Here is a 17,318-nt window from a genome sequence, read left to right on the forward strand (position 1 = left end):
AGGTGCTGGGAACAAGTGAGAGGGCTGGGAGGTGAATCTTAAGGCCAGAGGAGAATGGACCAAGTGCTAAGAGTAGAAGGAAAGAGGACCCCCACCTTCAGAAAGGTCTCAGTTTGGTGGTGTAGACAGGACACACCTGAGGAACTGGATAGGAGACGTGAATGTACGGGGGAAACTGGGTAGTGGAGGGAACACTGAATTGGGAGTCTACAGAGTTGGGTTCTAGGTTCCCTCTGAAGCTAAGTGATGCTGAACATCTCACATCGTGTTTCTGGGTCCCCATTTTCTCATGAGTAACCAAAAACACTTCAAAAGGGTGACTAGGAGGATCTCCCACGTCTCCAGTGTTACAAATCAGTCGACAAAGCTAAGGATGGATGGGTGGCAGGTTTCCAACAAGGGTTTGTGGGAAGGTGGAGGAGGGGTGTTATGTTGGCACCTTGGGTAGGACAGGGGTGGAGGAGGGTGTCTTCAACGCCCATGTCCCTTCTCTCTGTTGCTATTCAGTGTCTAGGCCACTAGGAGTGCTCGTGGCCCTCACTCACCCGGAATATTCCCTCCTCCATCGCAGCCTCTACCATGGCTCTCTCCAGCTCCTCCTCAGCAGTCAGGTCTCCTGAGATGGTGCGGTGGATCTCAGGGGCTGCCTCTTCCTCTATGGTCCGCAGTCCAGCCTGGGCAGGGTGAAGTGACCTGGTGATCCCTCCAGTCTGGGAGTGGAGACCAGAACTGCTTCTCTAGCCCTGCTCTTTTAAAAAAGTGGTACTGGGGGATTGAACCCAGAACCCTTAGCACTGAGCTACATCCCCAGCCCTTTTAAAATTTTTATTTTATATTTTAAAATTTTTGAGATGGGTGTCACTAAGTTGCTGAGGTGCCCAGGTTGAGGGCAAACTGGCAATTTTCTTGCCTCAGTCTCCTATAGTGCTGAGAGTACAGGTGTGCACCACCGTGCCTGGCTTCTGCTCATTTCTAGTCCTTGCCTCTGGGGCTCTCCAAAGACTGCTCTCCTTCCGGGCTCACACAATGTCACATGGCTCTGTGAGGCCCCCAGGTCCTGCCCTGGCCCCTTTGAGAGTCTACACCCGAATTGTTCCCAGAGTCTTTTCTCAGCCCTATGGGTAGAGATTTTGTACCCTCCCCAGGGCTCCAAGCTGAGAAATCTCTTTACTCACTGTAATTTTTTTTTTTAGCTGACTAAAGTTTGTATCACCAGCAGTAGGACAAATCAAAATTGGTATCATCGGATAGTTTTCAAGGAGGACACAGCACCACTTCTGTGGCATTCTTATCCAAGATGTGTATTTTATGTCTAGCACAAGGAAACATCAGACAAATCCAACCTCAGGGCATCCTGTCCTGTAATCTTCAAAAGTGTCAAGGACATGTTAAAGGAAGGCTGAAGAGCTGTTCCATATGGAAGAGACTAAGAAGACACCACAACTAAATGCAATGTGTGAGATTCTAGATTGGAACCTTTTGACATAAAGGACATTTTGGGAACTAGGGAAACTTGAATGAGCTCTGAGGATTCGATGGTAACATGTCAAAGTTAATTTCCTGATCTCGATGGTTATGTAGGAGAATTATGCAGGAGAATATCCTTGTTTGAAGGAAATACACATTAAAGTGTTCTGGGTTGATGGAACATCTCTCAAACAGTTCAGAAAAAAAGGTTTTTGTATCATACTTGAAATTTTCAAAGTATGAAAGTATTTCAAAATAAAAATGGCAATTGAAATAAATTGTTGAGCACACTTCTCAAGCACATGTGTATTTTTAAATTATGTGCATTACAATGAACATGAAAAGTAGGAATAAAAACCACATGTGATAAAACACAAAGATTTTTCTTCACACCCAAGTGAGCATTTTAAGCGCCCCTGGAGGATCTGCGCTCTTTGGAGCCCACTGCTGTTCTCTAACTTGTCTCCACCTCCAACGAGTGCTATCTTTGCTGGTCTCACCTCCCGGAGATCTTCTCATGCAGGTGAAATGTCTTCCATCACGGATCATCCGGAATTATTGCCTCCTTTCCTCACTCCTCAGAGCTCCCTTTTGTCCTCTCTGTCTCCATCCCCGGCCCAAGCACACAGAGGGACCTGGAGCCTGGACTCACCTGGAACTTGCCTGGGTTGGGCTTACCTGGATCTGTACAGTGTCCTTCTTGGGACGATACCCATAATATTCCTCCTGGCGCTTCATGAACTTCCTGAAGTGCTCCTGGATGAGGAATGTGGCATAGAACTTCCCCACTGTCACCTCGTCATCTGCAGAGGAGCCAACAAAGGAGGTCCTGGAAATCTGAAACTGGGTTCAGAGTGAGATTCAGGGCTGGGCACCCTGGCCCTGCCGTCTCGTTGAGTTGGTCAGTGGGCACTTTCCACCCTGAGGCTGGTGGCTGCCTTGCTGGGTGGCTATGGGTTCATTTACAGTATTTACAGGTTCTCATGGGACTTCTTGGAAAGGCCCCTTGCCCCTTTCCCATCTGCTCTGTGGTCTCCCAGGGCAGCACCCACCTCCTATTGGAGGGATGACCTGGTCCAGGAGCTTCATGCTGGTTCTCTTCCATATCTTCTTGATGATGGCCCGCAGTTCCTCATTGGCCTGCTCAAAGTTACCTGGGCAAGGGGAAGGGCAGGAATGGCCCCGAATCTGTCCAGGCCAAGCCACTTGGTAAGGCTACCTACTACCCACTGAGCCTCTCTCAGAACCATTCACTGAGTAAACATTGGCTTGGTATTCCTTTTCTAAAATTCTCTTTATTTTATTTGCTTTTTTGAGATAGGGTCTCACTTTGTAGTTCAGGCTGGCCTTGAACTCTTGGTGATCCTTCTGTCTCAGCCTCTCTGGGATTACAGGCTTGCACCACCACACCTGGCTCTTGGTATACTTTATGGCAGTTATGGTTCTGGGTAGGGATGAGGACAGCACTGTCCCCGAGGCACCCAGCACTGGAGTCATGTACACATCCCCCACAGCCTTGACCCATCATCTCCTGCCCTAACTTGCTTCTCTCCTCTTCTTGCCCTCATGAGGAACCTGCCCATGGGTGCTGGCTGTGGCCCGTGTCCTGCTGTAGGATGACCCTGATGTAGCTGGAGTCCTCAGCGAGGGGCCCAGGGACAACAGCACACCCTACCGACTTCTCTAACCTTCTCCCATGTCTGTCTTGCGAGTAGGTGAGGACCTCCAGGCTTAGTGGTGTTAAGGCAGACTCCCATCAGCCTGGCCAGTACTACCTTGGTCCCTCCTCTGCCCCTACCTGGAGCCCACCTCAGGGCACCCATGCCCTGTGCCGGCACTGGCACTTCTCTGGCCCATAGACACAGCTGAGGAGTGTGGGGACACATCCTTAGTGACCCTGTCCTGCAGAGATTCCTGGGCTCCCTCTGAGCCCTGAGGGGCAAGAGGGCTCCGTGGCTATGGGCTGGGCTCCCTCTGCTTCTTCCATGGCTCTTGATTCCAATCTTTACTCTGAGAAGCTGGCAGAACCTGTGCCAGAAAGCATGGTCCCTGGGAAGGAAGGAGCTGCCTGCTGGAAGCCTCACCTTCTGTCTTGATCTTGAGGGCCGTGCGCACCAGGGCAAAGAGCGTGGCGTTGAAGGTGACCGTGCCGTCACTGTTCAGGGGCATGTTCATGCCCACCAGTCGCTGTGTAGGGAGAGGCAGGGAATTGATGCAGAGCTGGGACCAAGCCCAGCCTGGCAGGTCATCCTCACCCAGGCTGTGGGCCAGGAGGGGATAGGACATGAGGGCTGGGGTGCGGGCTGACCAGGATGCCCTCCACAGGAGGATGGACTGATGACTGAGGGCCACTGCCAAGGCTTTAGGTCATAGGGAGGGACTTGAGGACCTCTATAATTTTGTTCTTGAAGAGGTTCATGGGTAAAGGCCTGGTCCCCAGGAGGCACTATTGGGAAGTGATGGAAACTTTAAGGATGGGGATCAGTGGGAGGTTTTAGGTCACTTAAGGTGTGCACTCAAAGGAGACTGTGGGACCCCAGTCTGTTCCTCTTCCAGTGAGATGGATAGTTCTGCTCCATCACTCACTCCCACCATGAGGCACTGACTCCCAGCCCCACCAGAGACCTAATAGCAATGGATCTGTCTGGCCTCGGATAGAACCCCCTGAAACTGTGAGCCAAAATGACCCTTTTCTCTTTATAATTTGATTATCTCCAGTATTAGTTACTGACCGACACAGTGCTCTAAAGTGAATTTGGGCCCTTGCCAGCTTCCCCGCCTCCTGGTACCTGGACTTCTTCCTCCCGGGCAATGCTGGTTACCTTACACGCTACCCTGTGTGGGCAGAACTTTCCAAAGCCCAGAGGGGGCTGGATCCTTCTCAGCAGGGTCACCACATCCAAGTGCTTGATTCTCCCCCTGCAGGATGACACAGATCTGTACACCTGGCAGCCACCAGAAGCTCCCGCTGCCCAGAGTGGGCAAAGGGGAGGGAAGCAGGAGATGGGAGACATGCTGAGGAAGGGGCAGCCCGGTTCCCTTTTAACAGACGAGACAATGTGAATATATAGCTGCCCACTACCGGGAAGAGACTCCTTTTTAGGGGATTAGAGAGAGGCTGACTTTTGGGGGGCAGTCTCTCAGATAGGGGATCTCCAGCCCTGGAATCTGGATCTCATTTTCCCCATGCCAAGACCTTCCTGAGGTTTTGGTCAAGCTGATGGCGGGGGGGGGGGGGGGGGGTCTTGGGCTATATGAATAGAAATGCAAGGATCAAGAGAGACGAAAGTCCATTTCTATAGACTGGTCCAAAGCCAGAACCCACATTTTTGTTGTGACCATGACCCTCGAGAATAGGCACAAAGGAGAGCAACCAGGAAGGTCAGATAAAGAAATGACCAAGGTAAAGGGCAGAAGGCGTGTGCTGTTTTGAGAAAAATCATTTTGGAAGGTCCTGCTGGCTTTCTCTTCCCCTGAGCTGGCTGTGACAGAGATTGGGCATTTTCTCCTTGGTTTCAGAGGGTTGAGAGAGAACCTGTGGGTGGTTGGGGGAGGCAGGTAGGTTTTTATCCCCCAGGTGTAAGCACTTTAATAGCACAGCTGCCAAGGACGCCAGACAGACCTGCATTGAATCTTGGTACCATCTCCTACTAACCCAGGGCAACTTAATCCCTCTGAACTTCAGTTCCACCTTTGTGAGACTAAGCTGGTCAGGAGACCTGTGTCATAGCTTGCTGCAAGAATTAAACGAGATAACACACAGTGTTTAGCACAGTGCCTGACACCTGGGGAGCATTCGGTAAATGTGAGCTTGTTATCTTTGTTTTTTTTAGGCAGAGTGTAAGAGAATGGTGGTTCCCAAACTTTAACGTGCATGCGGATGCCCTGAGGATCAGGTCAAGAGCATGAGGATTCTGGCTCAGCCCATCTAGATGGGCCTGGACTCTGCCTTTCAGTCAAGCTTGGATGCAGCTGGTCAGTGGGGCTCTCTGGGTGGCCAGGCTTACAGTTCCTGGTGAGGTACTGAGCTCCCCACTCCTAGAAGTATCCAAGCAGAAGTCAGATGACAGTTTCCCAAGAAAGTCAATGGTCTTTCCCTCCTGGGAGGCTGTGGCATCCCTTCCAACCCTGAGACACTAATTTTCTTGGCTGGACCCTTAAATAGACAGAGAGATAGATGACTCCCTAAGGACGCCAGGACTGGGACCAGAATGGAGGGGTGCACCACTCGGGGAGTGCCCAGCACAGAGCCTACGGACGGTACTCACTTGGCCTCTGGGTCATACTCAGCCCAGATGGCCTTGAACTCATCCAGGTGGTGAGGGCCCAGGATGGACCAGTCCCGTGTGAGGTAGTCAAAGTTGTCCATGATGACAGCCACAAAGAGGTTGATGATCTACAAGAGAAGGACCAAGGGGTCCCAGGGGAAGGGCAGGTGATGCAGGGGCAACAGGGGAGCTGGGAGGTGTCTGCCAGGCGTGAGGGTACAGCTGCTTCCCCCCTGCACCTTCATTCCAGCCCTTCTACACAACCCACGCTCCACACACCAGCGAGACTGCCCGCCTCTGTGTTCTTGCACAGGCAGGCCCGGCCAGGGTGCTGTGCCCATTCCTTGGAACCCACCTGAGTGTCTCCTTGGGATCTGCTCCAACCTCAGCCCCACTCAGAGAGCCTCTGTTCCCGCCTCTGTGCCCTGGCCCATGTCCCTCTCACTGCTCCTGCCTTTTCTGTCCAGATGGGGAATTGAGTTGCAGATCTAAACTGTTCAAGCTTAGACCTAAAAAGTCCTCAAAATGCTTATATATGTGGAAGGTCACTGGCTTGTGGGGTGCTAAATCCTCAGCGGACTTGTCACTGATGAGCTCAGAGCTGCTGGGAGGTGGAGCCTGGTGGAAGTGGTCACTGAGGGCCGGACTGGGAGGGCTGTGTTCTTGTCCCTGTCTCCTCCCTACATGCTCTGCTTCCTGCAGAGAAATGGCCCCTTGGCATGGGTTGAGCACCTTTTTCTCCACCATGACCCCTCTGTCATCCTATTTCTGCCCTAGAGTCAGCTGACCAGGGACTGAAACTGTGAGCAGAAATAAACCTCTCCTCCTTTAAGTGGTGGGTGTCCAACATCGTGTCCAGTGACAGCAAAGCAAAGCGAGTGAGACAACTCCCTTGTCCCTGTGAGCTCCAACAGGGCTGGGACTGGTCTTAGTCATGTTTCCATTCCCGAGCTTGCCACACATCAGATACTCAAACAACAGTTTTGAACACATGTAGGAAAGGAGAAGTGCAGGAACAAGGGCCCATGGTGCCTTCTACATGGACAGACTGCACTCCTGCAGTCTCAATGTGGCCCAGGGCTCTCCTTATAACCCCACTGGGACCTGTTTCCAGACACTCAGCCTCCTCACTATGGGGCAAGCTTCTCTTCAGAGGAACAGTCTAGTTGGGAAACAGGGGTCCATGTCTTGCTAGGAAGCCCCTACCTATTTAGGACATGGGCCCATTAAAATCCTTTCCATTATCAGTTGCTAGTGAATATCCACATAAGAGGTACACACTACGAATACAGTGAAAACATTTTGCTATTCCTCCGGAGCATGAAAAAGTGCTCACAAAAGAAGGCCAAGATGACCAGAACTGGGGAGATCTAACCAGCTCTTCCTATGTCCCTGAGACCCAGGCCTGGGAGACAGAGCCAGTCAGGAAGGAGAAGGCAGCCCCTGCCTCCCTGGGCTCAAGCCCCCTCCCGGGTTCCTCACTCAGGCATCTCACCAGGAAGGCACAGAGCATGTAGAAGCTGATGAAGTAGTAGTAGGCAAAGCTGGTGCCACACGTGTACTCCTCCCCTGGGACATAGTCTGACTCTGGGTCACATAGCTTCCCATAGCTGCAGGCCAGCAAGATCTCCTGCCAGGCCTCGCCTGTCGCACACCTGGAAGACAGAGGTCCTGTCGGCCTGTGCATCCCTAGAGGTGGCAGACAGGGGCTGCCCGCCACGCAGCGGAGGGGCTCAGTGCACAATGAGTGTTGGGCCACTTGCTCACAGATGATCAAAATCATCACGATGATGAGAGGAGAGCAGAAAGCCAGGAGCCGAAAGCCCTGCTGTGGATCTGGCGCTGCCAGTGCAGACCAGGACAGACAAGCAAAGCAGGGACTGTCAGGGGCGGGGCTGCAGGGATTCCTGCCTGAAGAGCAGCAGCACAGCCTGGGGGAAGGTCTGGAAGTTGTTGTTCCGGTTTATCTGGGTCCCATCCACCATGGCGATCTTTCCAAACATCTGCAAATGACAAAGGGCTCTGGCTGCAGAACCTGGACGCCACTGTCCCCTCAGCACGGTGCCCCCTCCAGTGTGCCCTGGCTCTTCCTGAGGCCTGGGCTCAGCAGCTCTCACCTGCATGCCGATGACAGCGTAGATGAAGAAGAGCATGACGATGAGCAGAGCCACATACGGCAGGGCCTGCGGGGCCGGGAGGGGGCGTCAGTCAAGGCTCCACCACCTGCCTGCAGCCCCCCTCCTTCAGCTCAGGCCCACTGGGCCCAGGACCCCCAGGGTCACGTGGTGGGCTCAGCTCCATGTCCTTAGTGGCCTCCCCAAGTGAATGTAGTTGCCAGGATCCTGGTCCTCGGGGTGGGGCACCCACCTGGAAGGACTTGATGAACGTCCACAGCAGGGTGCGCACTCCCTCTGCCCGGCTCAGCAGCTTGATCAGCCTCATGACCCGGAACAGGCGGAAGAAGGCGCTGGAGATGCGGGCACTCTCGTCTGGGTCCTGCGGGGCAGCAGCCCCAGAGGTCAGTGGGTGTGCCGGGGTGATGTCCGTGGCGGAAAGGGCTCCACCCCATCTCACGGCCCCTGCTGTCGGCCAGCTCTGGACCAGCCCGGGGCCCAGGGCTGGGGGGCTGTTTGGCCGGGAGAAGGGGTGGACATGGGGCGCCAAGCTGTGCAGTGAGCCCAAGGCGGCAGCCAGGCCTCCTGCTGGCCCTCGGGGGCCTCCTGCTCATCCCCCTTTCTCCGTAAGCTGCCACTGAGCTGAGGACCCTGGTGGCCCCCGGGCCTCTGACCCTAGCGTCCTCCGTGCTAAGTTCCCCAAAGCTTGGCGACCTGTCATCATAAATTCAACCCGTTCGTTCTCCTCTGTCCCCACCATACTCGTGGCTATTTTAAACTGGGCAAGCGATGGGTCGGGGATTTAGCTCAGTGGTTTCGCTGCCTGCTGCGCAAGCGCAAGGACCCAAGTTCGATCCCCGTACCAAATAAATAAACAAACAAACAAACTGGGCAAGCTCCTGCCCTTGTGCCAGCCTTAGACACAAGGGTAACTTGAAGAGAGAGCCTTCCCTGCCCCGCTTCCTGTTCCCTCAAAGGCCTTGGCCCTGATAAACTGACTGCAGTGCCATGCCAGTGCAGTCCTCCGGACTGTGACCCCATCTGTGTAGAGGGTGTGGAGACAAGCCTCACTCTGCGGTTTCCCAGGCTCTCAGGAAGCCACCACATCCATGCATGTTCTACCGTGGAACCCCTGCATCCACCCAGTCCCAACCCTCGCCGGGCCTGCTCTGGGGAGGGAGCCCTGAGCGCTGGCTGGGTGCACCCCATGCGATGCATGCAGCCAGCCTGGCATGCAAGCTGCAGGCAGAGCCGCAGCGTGCAGGGCAGATTCATGCAGCCAGGAATTACAACGTTCCCGCAGCCTCCACCCAGGCAATACAGTCCCCCGCTGGAGGCCAGGAAAGTCTGTGGAGAAAAGAGATGAGGAGAGGGGAGGAGAGGAGAGAGAGGAGGAGGGACACATGGGAGAGAGGTGAAGAGAGGTGTCAGAAAGGACAGACGCACAGGACAGTTAAAGAGAGAAAAAGACAGAGAGGCAGGAGATGAAGGCCCCAAGTGGTTGCAGTCAGGGACAGGGTGTGAAGAGGGAGGACGAAGCTCTGAGGGAAACGTGAGGCAAGGGGCCAGGGCAAGGGAGCGAGAAGGGAGGGAGACGGACCCAGACCCGTCCCTTCTCGTCTCTGAGGGGCTTGGGTTCTTCCTGTGTCTGGATGCTGGGGACCTCCTACCAAGGGCGCCTGGGGAAATATCTGTTCGCCATCCTGTTGCCCTGAGACCTAAGGAAAGCCCTGGCTGCTAAGGCAAAGCTCTTTTGGGGGGCCCGAGAGCCCCCAGCAGGTGCTCCTCTGCCTGGCACAAGGACCAGGACGGAGGTTCACATCTCAGTGGCCAGGCTCTTAAAGAGCAGGCACTTGGGGAGTGTGGGAGCAACACTTCCTCCTGATGACTCCAAGCTTCTCCCTTTCGGCCACATTTCCGGAGACTCCCTGTTCTGCCAAAAGAAGCCATTCATGTTCAACTTCTGTGTCGCTGCAGGTAGAATGAACCTCAGCTTCCTAGCTTCCCCCATCAAGCATGCTGTCTGGGGCAGCTTTGCCCTTGACTGCCAGCTCTCAGTCCTGGCTGCAATTCAGAATCACCCAGAGAAAAACCAAAGAGAACACTTGTCTTTGCTGGCTCTCCACCTAGACCAACGAAGCCAGCTTCCATAGGCTGGGGCTGGGCTGCAGAGGCCCCGAATGCACCTGTACCGTAGGTGATGCTAATGTGCAGCCAGGGATGACGACCGGTGGTGCAGACCTGTGTTGTCCATGTGGCAGGCTAGCCTCGCGACCGGAAGGCTCATGTGGCCAGTGGCTGCTCTACTGAATAGGTGGACTATGTCTGCCTCTGTGCAAGTGCAACACACATGGTGCCAGACCTTTCCCTGGTTTGTGTGCCAGAAATGTAAGCCACTTGTTTGTTGCTGTTGCTGTAGTAGTGGAGACTGAACCCAGGGCCTTTGCACGGAGTTACATCCCAGCCCTTTTCATTTTTAAATTTTGAGATAGGGTCTTGCTAAGTTGCCTGGGATGGGCTTGAGCTTTTTATCCTCCTGCCTCAGCCTTCCAGAATGCTAGTATTACGGGCCTGTGGCACTGTGCCTGGCTGTAAATCGATCTTCACATGACTTAAAGCATACATTACTGGTAAGGGACACCTGAGCTCCTAAAAATCAAATAGTGCCCAGCAACATCCCCCATAACCAAGGAATAATACCCTCTATAACCCTTCCCCCAGTGCCAAGGAAACTGTTCTGATTTACCCAGGCATCCTATACAGGCCTCAGACTTCTGGAAGGACCTATTTTTAACGTGGGCTATTTATCTTGGCTGTTGGGAGTTCCCTCGTCTGACTGCACTTGTGAGGGGTGCTGCTCTCAAACTGTGGGACCCTTTAGGATGCTATTTTCCCAGCAAACATGGAGAGAGGATGGGGATGCACCACACACACGCACACGCACACGCACACACACTAGCACACACCCTCACACTCCCAGAGCCCACCCCACCCCTCGCCAGCTCTGCCCAGAGGGAGTTCTGTCTGTCACTGTCCTGTGCATGGGGGGTGACGAGGGTTCCCAGGGCCCTCCCCCAACATCCCAGACACCCACTGTGGCAGCCAAGGGCCCAGAAGCTACTGCTTCCTGCCAGGGCTCAGCGTCTGGAGCCTCAGACTTCATCTCACTGCCCGGTATCTGCAGGGCTGGTCTCCCCACCCCACTCAGCACCAGGCTCAGCCCACAGGCTGGCACGGCCCAAGAGCTTTGCACTGTGCAGTGTGGGGTTGGGAAGGAAACCCTACACGTGGATGGGCCCCTGGCTTTGGGGTTCGTCTCTCACTGGGGACCCTGATGCCAAAGCAGCCACCTCCTTGGTGGAATCCCAGCAGGGCCCTGGCTGGGGTGGCACGAAAGATGGAAGCCCTTGTCCCCCTGCCCCTCCTGTTCCCATGCTGTCCCCCCTCCTGCCTCTGATGCTGCTTGGCTGTTCCCAGAGGGAAGCTGTCTTTGGAGTTTAGCCTCTGCCTCCTGCTGCCCCCACTTGTCTCCTGTGCCCTCCTTCACTCTGCAGCCACCCCAGCTTCAGGTTGGCAGCAAGGCCACACTCCCTGGAGGCTCTGCTTGTAAGGCCTGGTGGGTGGACATCTCTGCTGAAACCTCCTTCTCAGCCTTCTGCCCTTGAAATACAGATGCTGCTGCTGGTTCTCATCCAGCCTCCAGGGCCACATCCCTCCCCGGAATCTTTTGGCCCAACTGCTATGGCCATTTACCTTCTTGCTAGCTCAGCCTTCCAAACAGACGGAGGATCTGCTCTCCTCACTGCCTCCACGGCCAGCAGCCACCAGTGTCCCTGCTCATCTGGGCCACTGCAGTGGCCTCCTGCCTGCTCTCCCTGGGTCAGCCCTGCTGTGCCCTACAGTGTGGGCTCCGCTCAGCAGCCAGAGCGATCTTTTTGGAACTAAAGTCTGACCGTGCTTAAAGCCTCCAAAGGGCTCTCATCTCTCTCAGAATAAACCCCAGGTCCATAGCCTTGGCCTCCAGGGACCTAGATGATCTGACCCTGTCTCTCCTCCTTGCCTCTGTATCTCTCCACTCCAGCTCTATAGCTTCTTGCTATTCCTCAAACTCAGCAAACATGCTTCCACCCCAGGGCCTTTGCATATGCACTTCTCTCTCTCTCCCCTCAACACTCTGTCTCCCAACCTGGTATGGTTTATTCCCTTGCTTTATTGAGATCTCAGCTCCAGTGTCTTCTTGACATCCCCCTCCCATTCCCTTCCACTCCACATCCTTAGCTTCATTTATTTTTCTTCAGATAACCTATTATGTGCTAGATTTATTTATTATTGGTGCCTCCACAATTTTGTCTTCTGCTGTTTCTTTAGCACCAAGAACCACACCTGACACCGGAGAGATACTCAATAAATATTTCTGGCATAAATGAGTGCCTGAATCCCTAGCGAAAGGCCCCCTAATTTAGTCATTTGCACCTCCTGCCCCTCAGATGAACATTTTAAAAGTGGAACACTAATCTGCTGCTCTGCTCCAAGCCTTCAGTGACTGCCCACTGCCTGCTATATAACGTCCAACCCCAAGCCGCACCCCCAGGCTTTCCCGGCCCTTCTGTGTCCTGCACATTCAGCCATGGAATGACCACTCCACACACCTGATGCTTCTCTGCAGGGCCTGCACCGTGCCTCTCCTACAGGGCCCTGCTGCTCCCCTTGCTACCTCCGGAAGCCGTCCCTGCCCACCTGGCCTTGTAGTTTGGTACACTCACTGCCTGCGCCTGGCAGCTCAGTTATCTCTGCCCTATAGGCATGTACATAGCTCCTTGGGGACAGAAGCCATGACTTGTCATCTCCATCTCTGTAGAATCCAGGGTGCCATGTTGCCCATGCAGTGGGTGCCCCACGAATGTCTGGGGGCTGCACAGGTGCTTTCTGCCCCACCCTAGCAATGGCTCTGCTTGCCTGATACTCACATCGATCTCGCTGAGGATGACATCGATGATGCTGCCGATGACAATCAGGAAGTCAAACACATTCCATGGGTCTCCAAAGTAGCCCTGGTAGGGAAAGAGATGAGAGATAAGCTTTGGGACGAGGGAGCTCCAGGGGTCAGCAGAAGGCAGTGTCCTTGCCCACGATAGTGCAGCTCTGCATGGGGCAGGCTGATGTGGGGTTCTGGGCCCCCACTTCCCACTGCAGCTCTCACCCCGCTCCTCTCTCCGCTCGGCCCCTTAATTCTCTCCCTCTGGAGTGCACAGTGGTGGGAGGGCTGTTGGGAAGTAAGGACTCGGGGCCTTTGTCCTCATGGGGAGTGCTTTCATCCCAGAGCCCCCACTTAAAGTCCAGACTGGACGAAGCAGAACTGGGGTGGGTGGGAGCTGAGACATTGGGCTTAGGAACAAAAAATACAGGCCAAAGTTCTCCTGGCCAAGACCTACTCTTTGGAGATAAAAGGAATCAGAAGAGGGTAAGATCAGCTCAAAGAAAGGCAGAGGCAAGGTGTCCGGGGTCTGTTGGCATCAGCCAGTTCCGGCAGCCTAAAGTTTTGCTGCCCTGCACCTGGCCACCACTGGTAGAGATGGGCAAAAGAGTTGGCAGGTGGGAGAAGAATGCAGGACAAAAGGGCCTTTGGTAGGATGGGGGTGTGTGGCATGAGGCTCCACAGGACCCCCGCAGGCTGCAGCTGCTCTCTGGCCCTGCAGCCCCATGCTCACCCTAGCCTTGAATGCCATGAGCTTGAGGATCATCTCCAGGGTGAAGATGATGGTGAAGGCCACATTGAGGATGTCTGAGATGTGGTTCATCTGCTCTGACTGGTTGTAGTGCTGCAGAGGAGACACAGGAAAGGTGGGCTAGGGGTACCAGCCTATAGATTGTATTCCCAGAGCCCCACCTCTTCCTGGGGACCCCCACCTCCAAGCAGAGGGCCTTCTCCCCGCATTATTCTAGCTCAGAAAACTAGGAGCCTGCTTTAGAAATTCCCTGAATTCTACCAACTCAGAGATATCCCCTCAACCTGCATCACAAAGAGGCAATGAAAGTGGGGGGAAGGGAGGTTCTTCAAGTTCAAGTCCTGCTGAGTACGTCTCAGGGCTTCCAGGCCAGAGCTCATGGGATGAGAGCATGGGGGGTCCCCGAGGCAGGGCTCTGTGCCAGGTTTCATGTAGGCGTCTGGACACAGGAGTACCAGAGACGACTCCTGGGTCCCGTAGCTGGCATCACGACTGGGGCGAGGGAAGTGGAGCTCTGGAGGCTGAGTCTTCACGCTGCCCCCAGTGATGGCTGACATTTAAATCAGCAGCCTTGGCATCCTTGACCCATGGCCATGGCCTGCCTTAAATCCATGCCCTTATAAATCTCTTCCTCTTTTTTCAGAAAGTTGATTAGATCCCACCCCTTTCACAAAACCTTTCCCGATTGTTCAGAAGATCTGATGGCTGCCTCTGTCCAATTCTGCCTGATTCAGCCCCAGACACAAGCCACTACTCATGGTCCTCTCTGTGATCTGGGCCTGCTGGCTCAGTGCTTTTTTCCCCATATTCTCATGACTGGAAAGTAGCTGATCTTATCATCAAGTGTATCTTGGGCTCCTGGGGGCAGGGGGCCTAACTGCAACTCTATTTATATAGAGCTTAAATGATCACATCCTTAATTAAGCCTTGACAATGATACTGCCGATTACACTGTCTGCGAGGGGCGCTCAACTCCTAAGAGATACACCTGATCTGTGAGTACTCAGCCCCTTTCTCTTGGGACAGAGCCAAGATTTCAAGAACTCACCCTCCAGATTTGCAACAGCAGAAGAGAAACAGAGAAAATCCTTTCCACTTCCTTCACTTTCTCCTCTTTTTGCAGTCTCCTGTCTGCAGAATTACCACACTCCCTGTATGCTTGAATTTGCTCCTTAATAAACCAGAGGATGCGGTGACAAAGCCTAGAACCGATGTCCTGTGTCCTGCACAGCACTTCACCACGAAGTGCCTGGAGGTAGCAGGTGCTCTGGACATATCCATCTGGAGCAGCCGGGAAATTCTCCTGCTCACCCTGCTCTACTCAGGGCCCAGGGACGAGACAGTCTCATTTCCTGGGATCCACTTACCTGCATGCCCAGGCAGATGGTGTTGAGCATGATAAGGGCAAACATCAGGTATTCAAAGTAGGAGGAGGTGACGACGTACCACACCTGGTACTGGTATGGGTTTTTGGGGATGTAGCACCTCAGCGGGCGGGCCTTCAGGGCATACTGCACACACTGGCGCTAGGGCACAACACAGCAAGGATGTCAGCCCGAAGACTCCCCTCCCTCCCTCTCCTCACCTACGTCCCTGCACTTGAAGGAGCCCCACATTCTGTGCCAGGCAGGGGCAGCTGTGGCCAGGAGCTTGGAGCCAAGGGGCTCTACGGACTCTTTATAGGGAGAATTCCACTGGGTTCCCCTTGCGTTATCACAGCCCCTTCTGACCATAACTTCAGCACAGCTCAGGGCTCTAAGGGCTTCCTCTCTCTGAGCGTCAAGGGGGTTCCATGAGAAGACCCTCCCTTTTCACCAACTGGTATAGCATCAGGTTGGAGATACAGTGGGGTACATGGAAGTTGGGACTGGGCATCAGATGGAGGCTCTGGGGTTACCCCTAGGATTCTCCCTACAGCTAGAGCCTAGAGCTTGGGGTGTTGGGAGGCTGCGGGGACCCTGCCTCCATCCCCAGCAGGTGGTCCAGGCACCTGGTTTTTGTCCAGCTCACAATCCTTATACTCAGTCTCGCCCTGCTCCTGGAAGGTGACGATGACAAAGCCCACGAAGATGTTCATCATGAAGAAGGCAATGAGAATGATGTAAATGATGAAGAAGATGGCCATCTCCACTCGGTTGTTGTAGATGGGGCCCACATCCTCCGCATTGGCATCTATGGCCTTGTACAGTAGTCTTGGGGCAGATGGAGAGGACAGGATGAGCCAGACTGGGGCGGGTAGGTACTGTCCCACTGGCCATGGATAGGCAGGGGAGTCAGGGGAAAGAGGGAGGACTGGGCAGGGAAGACTGGAGCTGATCCTGGCTTTGCCTGAGGGCCCCTGTCTGTCCCTCATCTCTCAGTAGGGTTCCCTTGCGGGTAGAGAGGCAGACAACTATGGGGGAGGGGCATGTTTGGTTAGGGTTCCCGATCAGGGCCACTTTGGAGTGAGCGGTCAACACAGGAGCCCTGCAATCCAGCAGCACTGCCACAGAGCCAGCACAGTGTGTGGGGGGGGGGGGTGCGGGAGGGCCAGTGTGTTTCCTGGCCCTGCCTTAACCATGCCCCTGTGGGACGCATGCCCCGTCCTCACTCACTGAGGCCATCCCTCGAAGGTAGAGACCGTGAAGAGCGACATCATGGCTGAGAGCACGTTGTCGAAGTGGAAGTCGTTGTGTATCCACTGTCGGGGATGCAGCTCTATCTGTGTGGGGTCCCCATCCTTGTACACGTAGAAGGAACCCCTGATGTGAGGGGGCCCAGTCATGCCACTGAGCGTGGCTGGGCCACCTCTGCCTTGCTCACATGCTCATCCAGAGCGGACACTGCTGGGCACTCCCTCCTCATGGCTGCCCAAGGAAAAGGGCTTCCCTCCTGGGCTTACTGGCTCGGGTCCCCCAGTTCCTGGCCTGTCATATGAGGCACCTGCCCGGTGACGACCCCACCATGGCCCCAGCCAGTGGAGCAGCACGCACTTGCACTCCTCTTCTGTCATCTTGGATAAGTCATTGCAGCTGAAGAACTTCCCCTGCATCCAGAGAGAGAGGGAGGGAGGAGCATGTTGTCATGGAACCAGGACAGAAAAGTGAGCTGTGGAGGTGAATGGAATCCGGAGAAAGGAAGGCCGGCCAGCTGTCTGCAAGGAGGAGGCTCTTTCCTCCTCTTAGGAGTGGCCTCGCCTTGGGTCAGAGCCCCCGGCAGCCTTTCTCCTTCAGCATCATCCATCCCCACAGCTTCCCTACCCGGCCTAGAGAGGGCTGAGAAACCAGCACTTTCCATGAGCAGTTGCTGAGTGCCCCAGGCTGGGCCCCAAGAGGATGGAAATGTGAGCACAGCCTGTCTCCTGCTCTTTCCTCCAGGAGCTATGGTGACTGAAGCCCTCCACCTCCCTGGATGCTACAGGGAGCCCCTTCTTGGTCTTCCCATTACCCAGTAGGGACAGGGCTTGTCCCACCTCCCACCTTCTCTCTCTGCCATGGGGCAGCCCCCAGGGGCAGCTTTGGGAACAGGAGCCAGCAGAGGGACCCCAGCCAGGCTCTGAGGACTCAACCTATCCTTAGAGAGGAACTGGAGCCTCCGTGTGCCCCACCCCCATGTCCTGGGTACGTGGGCCCTCTTTGGCCCCTAACTGACTTCAGCAAGATACCACCTCCTTTTCCCCATGTCACACACAGCGTATCTGCAAAAGATTCTGCTTGAACAAAAGGAGTTGGTTGCTAGGTCTTCATGGGGCTGAATTAGGTTTA

General features: G+C 54.6%; 1 protein-coding gene across 3 annotated transcripts in view; it reads right to left on the reverse strand.

The window, feature by feature from the left end:
* Cacna1s (calcium voltage-gated channel subunit alpha1 S) overlaps positions 1 to 17,318 on the reverse strand; it is a 58,971-nt gene that overhangs the window by 3,332 nt on the left and 38,321 nt on the right. For 2 of the 3 annotated variants that reach the window (XM_004862257.3, XM_021242426.2), the window contains exons 23-39: positions 16,548 to 16,600; positions 16,170 to 16,316; positions 15,566 to 15,767; positions 14,943 to 15,101; positions 13,558 to 13,668; positions 12,817 to 12,900; positions 9,140 to 9,196; positions 8,103 to 8,231; positions 7,853 to 7,918; positions 7,647 to 7,738; positions 7,231 to 7,390; positions 5,736 to 5,863; positions 4,290 to 4,386; positions 3,552 to 3,654; positions 2,520 to 2,621; positions 2,146 to 2,270; positions 546 to 674 (exon numbers count right to left, since the gene is read on the reverse strand). In XM_004862257.3, the coding sequence (XP_004862314.1) occupies positions 546 to 674; positions 2,146 to 2,270; positions 2,520 to 2,621; positions 3,552 to 3,654; positions 4,290 to 4,386; positions 5,736 to 5,863; positions 7,231 to 7,390; positions 7,647 to 7,738; positions 7,853 to 7,918; positions 8,103 to 8,231; positions 9,140 to 9,196; positions 12,817 to 12,900; positions 13,558 to 13,668; positions 14,943 to 15,101; positions 15,566 to 15,767; positions 16,170 to 16,316; positions 16,548 to 16,600 (1,944 nt within the window). The remainder of the gene's footprint in view (positions 1 to 545; positions 675 to 2,145; positions 2,271 to 2,519; positions 2,622 to 3,551; positions 3,655 to 4,289; positions 4,387 to 5,735; positions 5,864 to 7,230; positions 7,391 to 7,646; positions 7,739 to 7,852; positions 7,919 to 8,102; positions 8,232 to 9,139; positions 9,197 to 12,816; positions 12,901 to 13,557; positions 13,669 to 14,942; positions 15,102 to 15,565; positions 15,768 to 16,169; positions 16,317 to 16,547; positions 16,601 to 17,318) is intronic. The other variant, XM_021242427.2, reaches the window with a different exon arrangement.

The sequence above is a fragment of the Heterocephalus glaber genome, unplaced genomic scaffold (genome assembly GCF_053883595.1).
Source record: "Heterocephalus glaber isolate CG9 unplaced genomic scaffold, H.glaber_assembly_v1.0 deba00001600, whole genome shotgun sequence".
NCBI lineage: Eukaryota > Metazoa > Chordata > Mammalia > Rodentia > Bathyergidae > Heterocephalus > Heterocephalus glaber.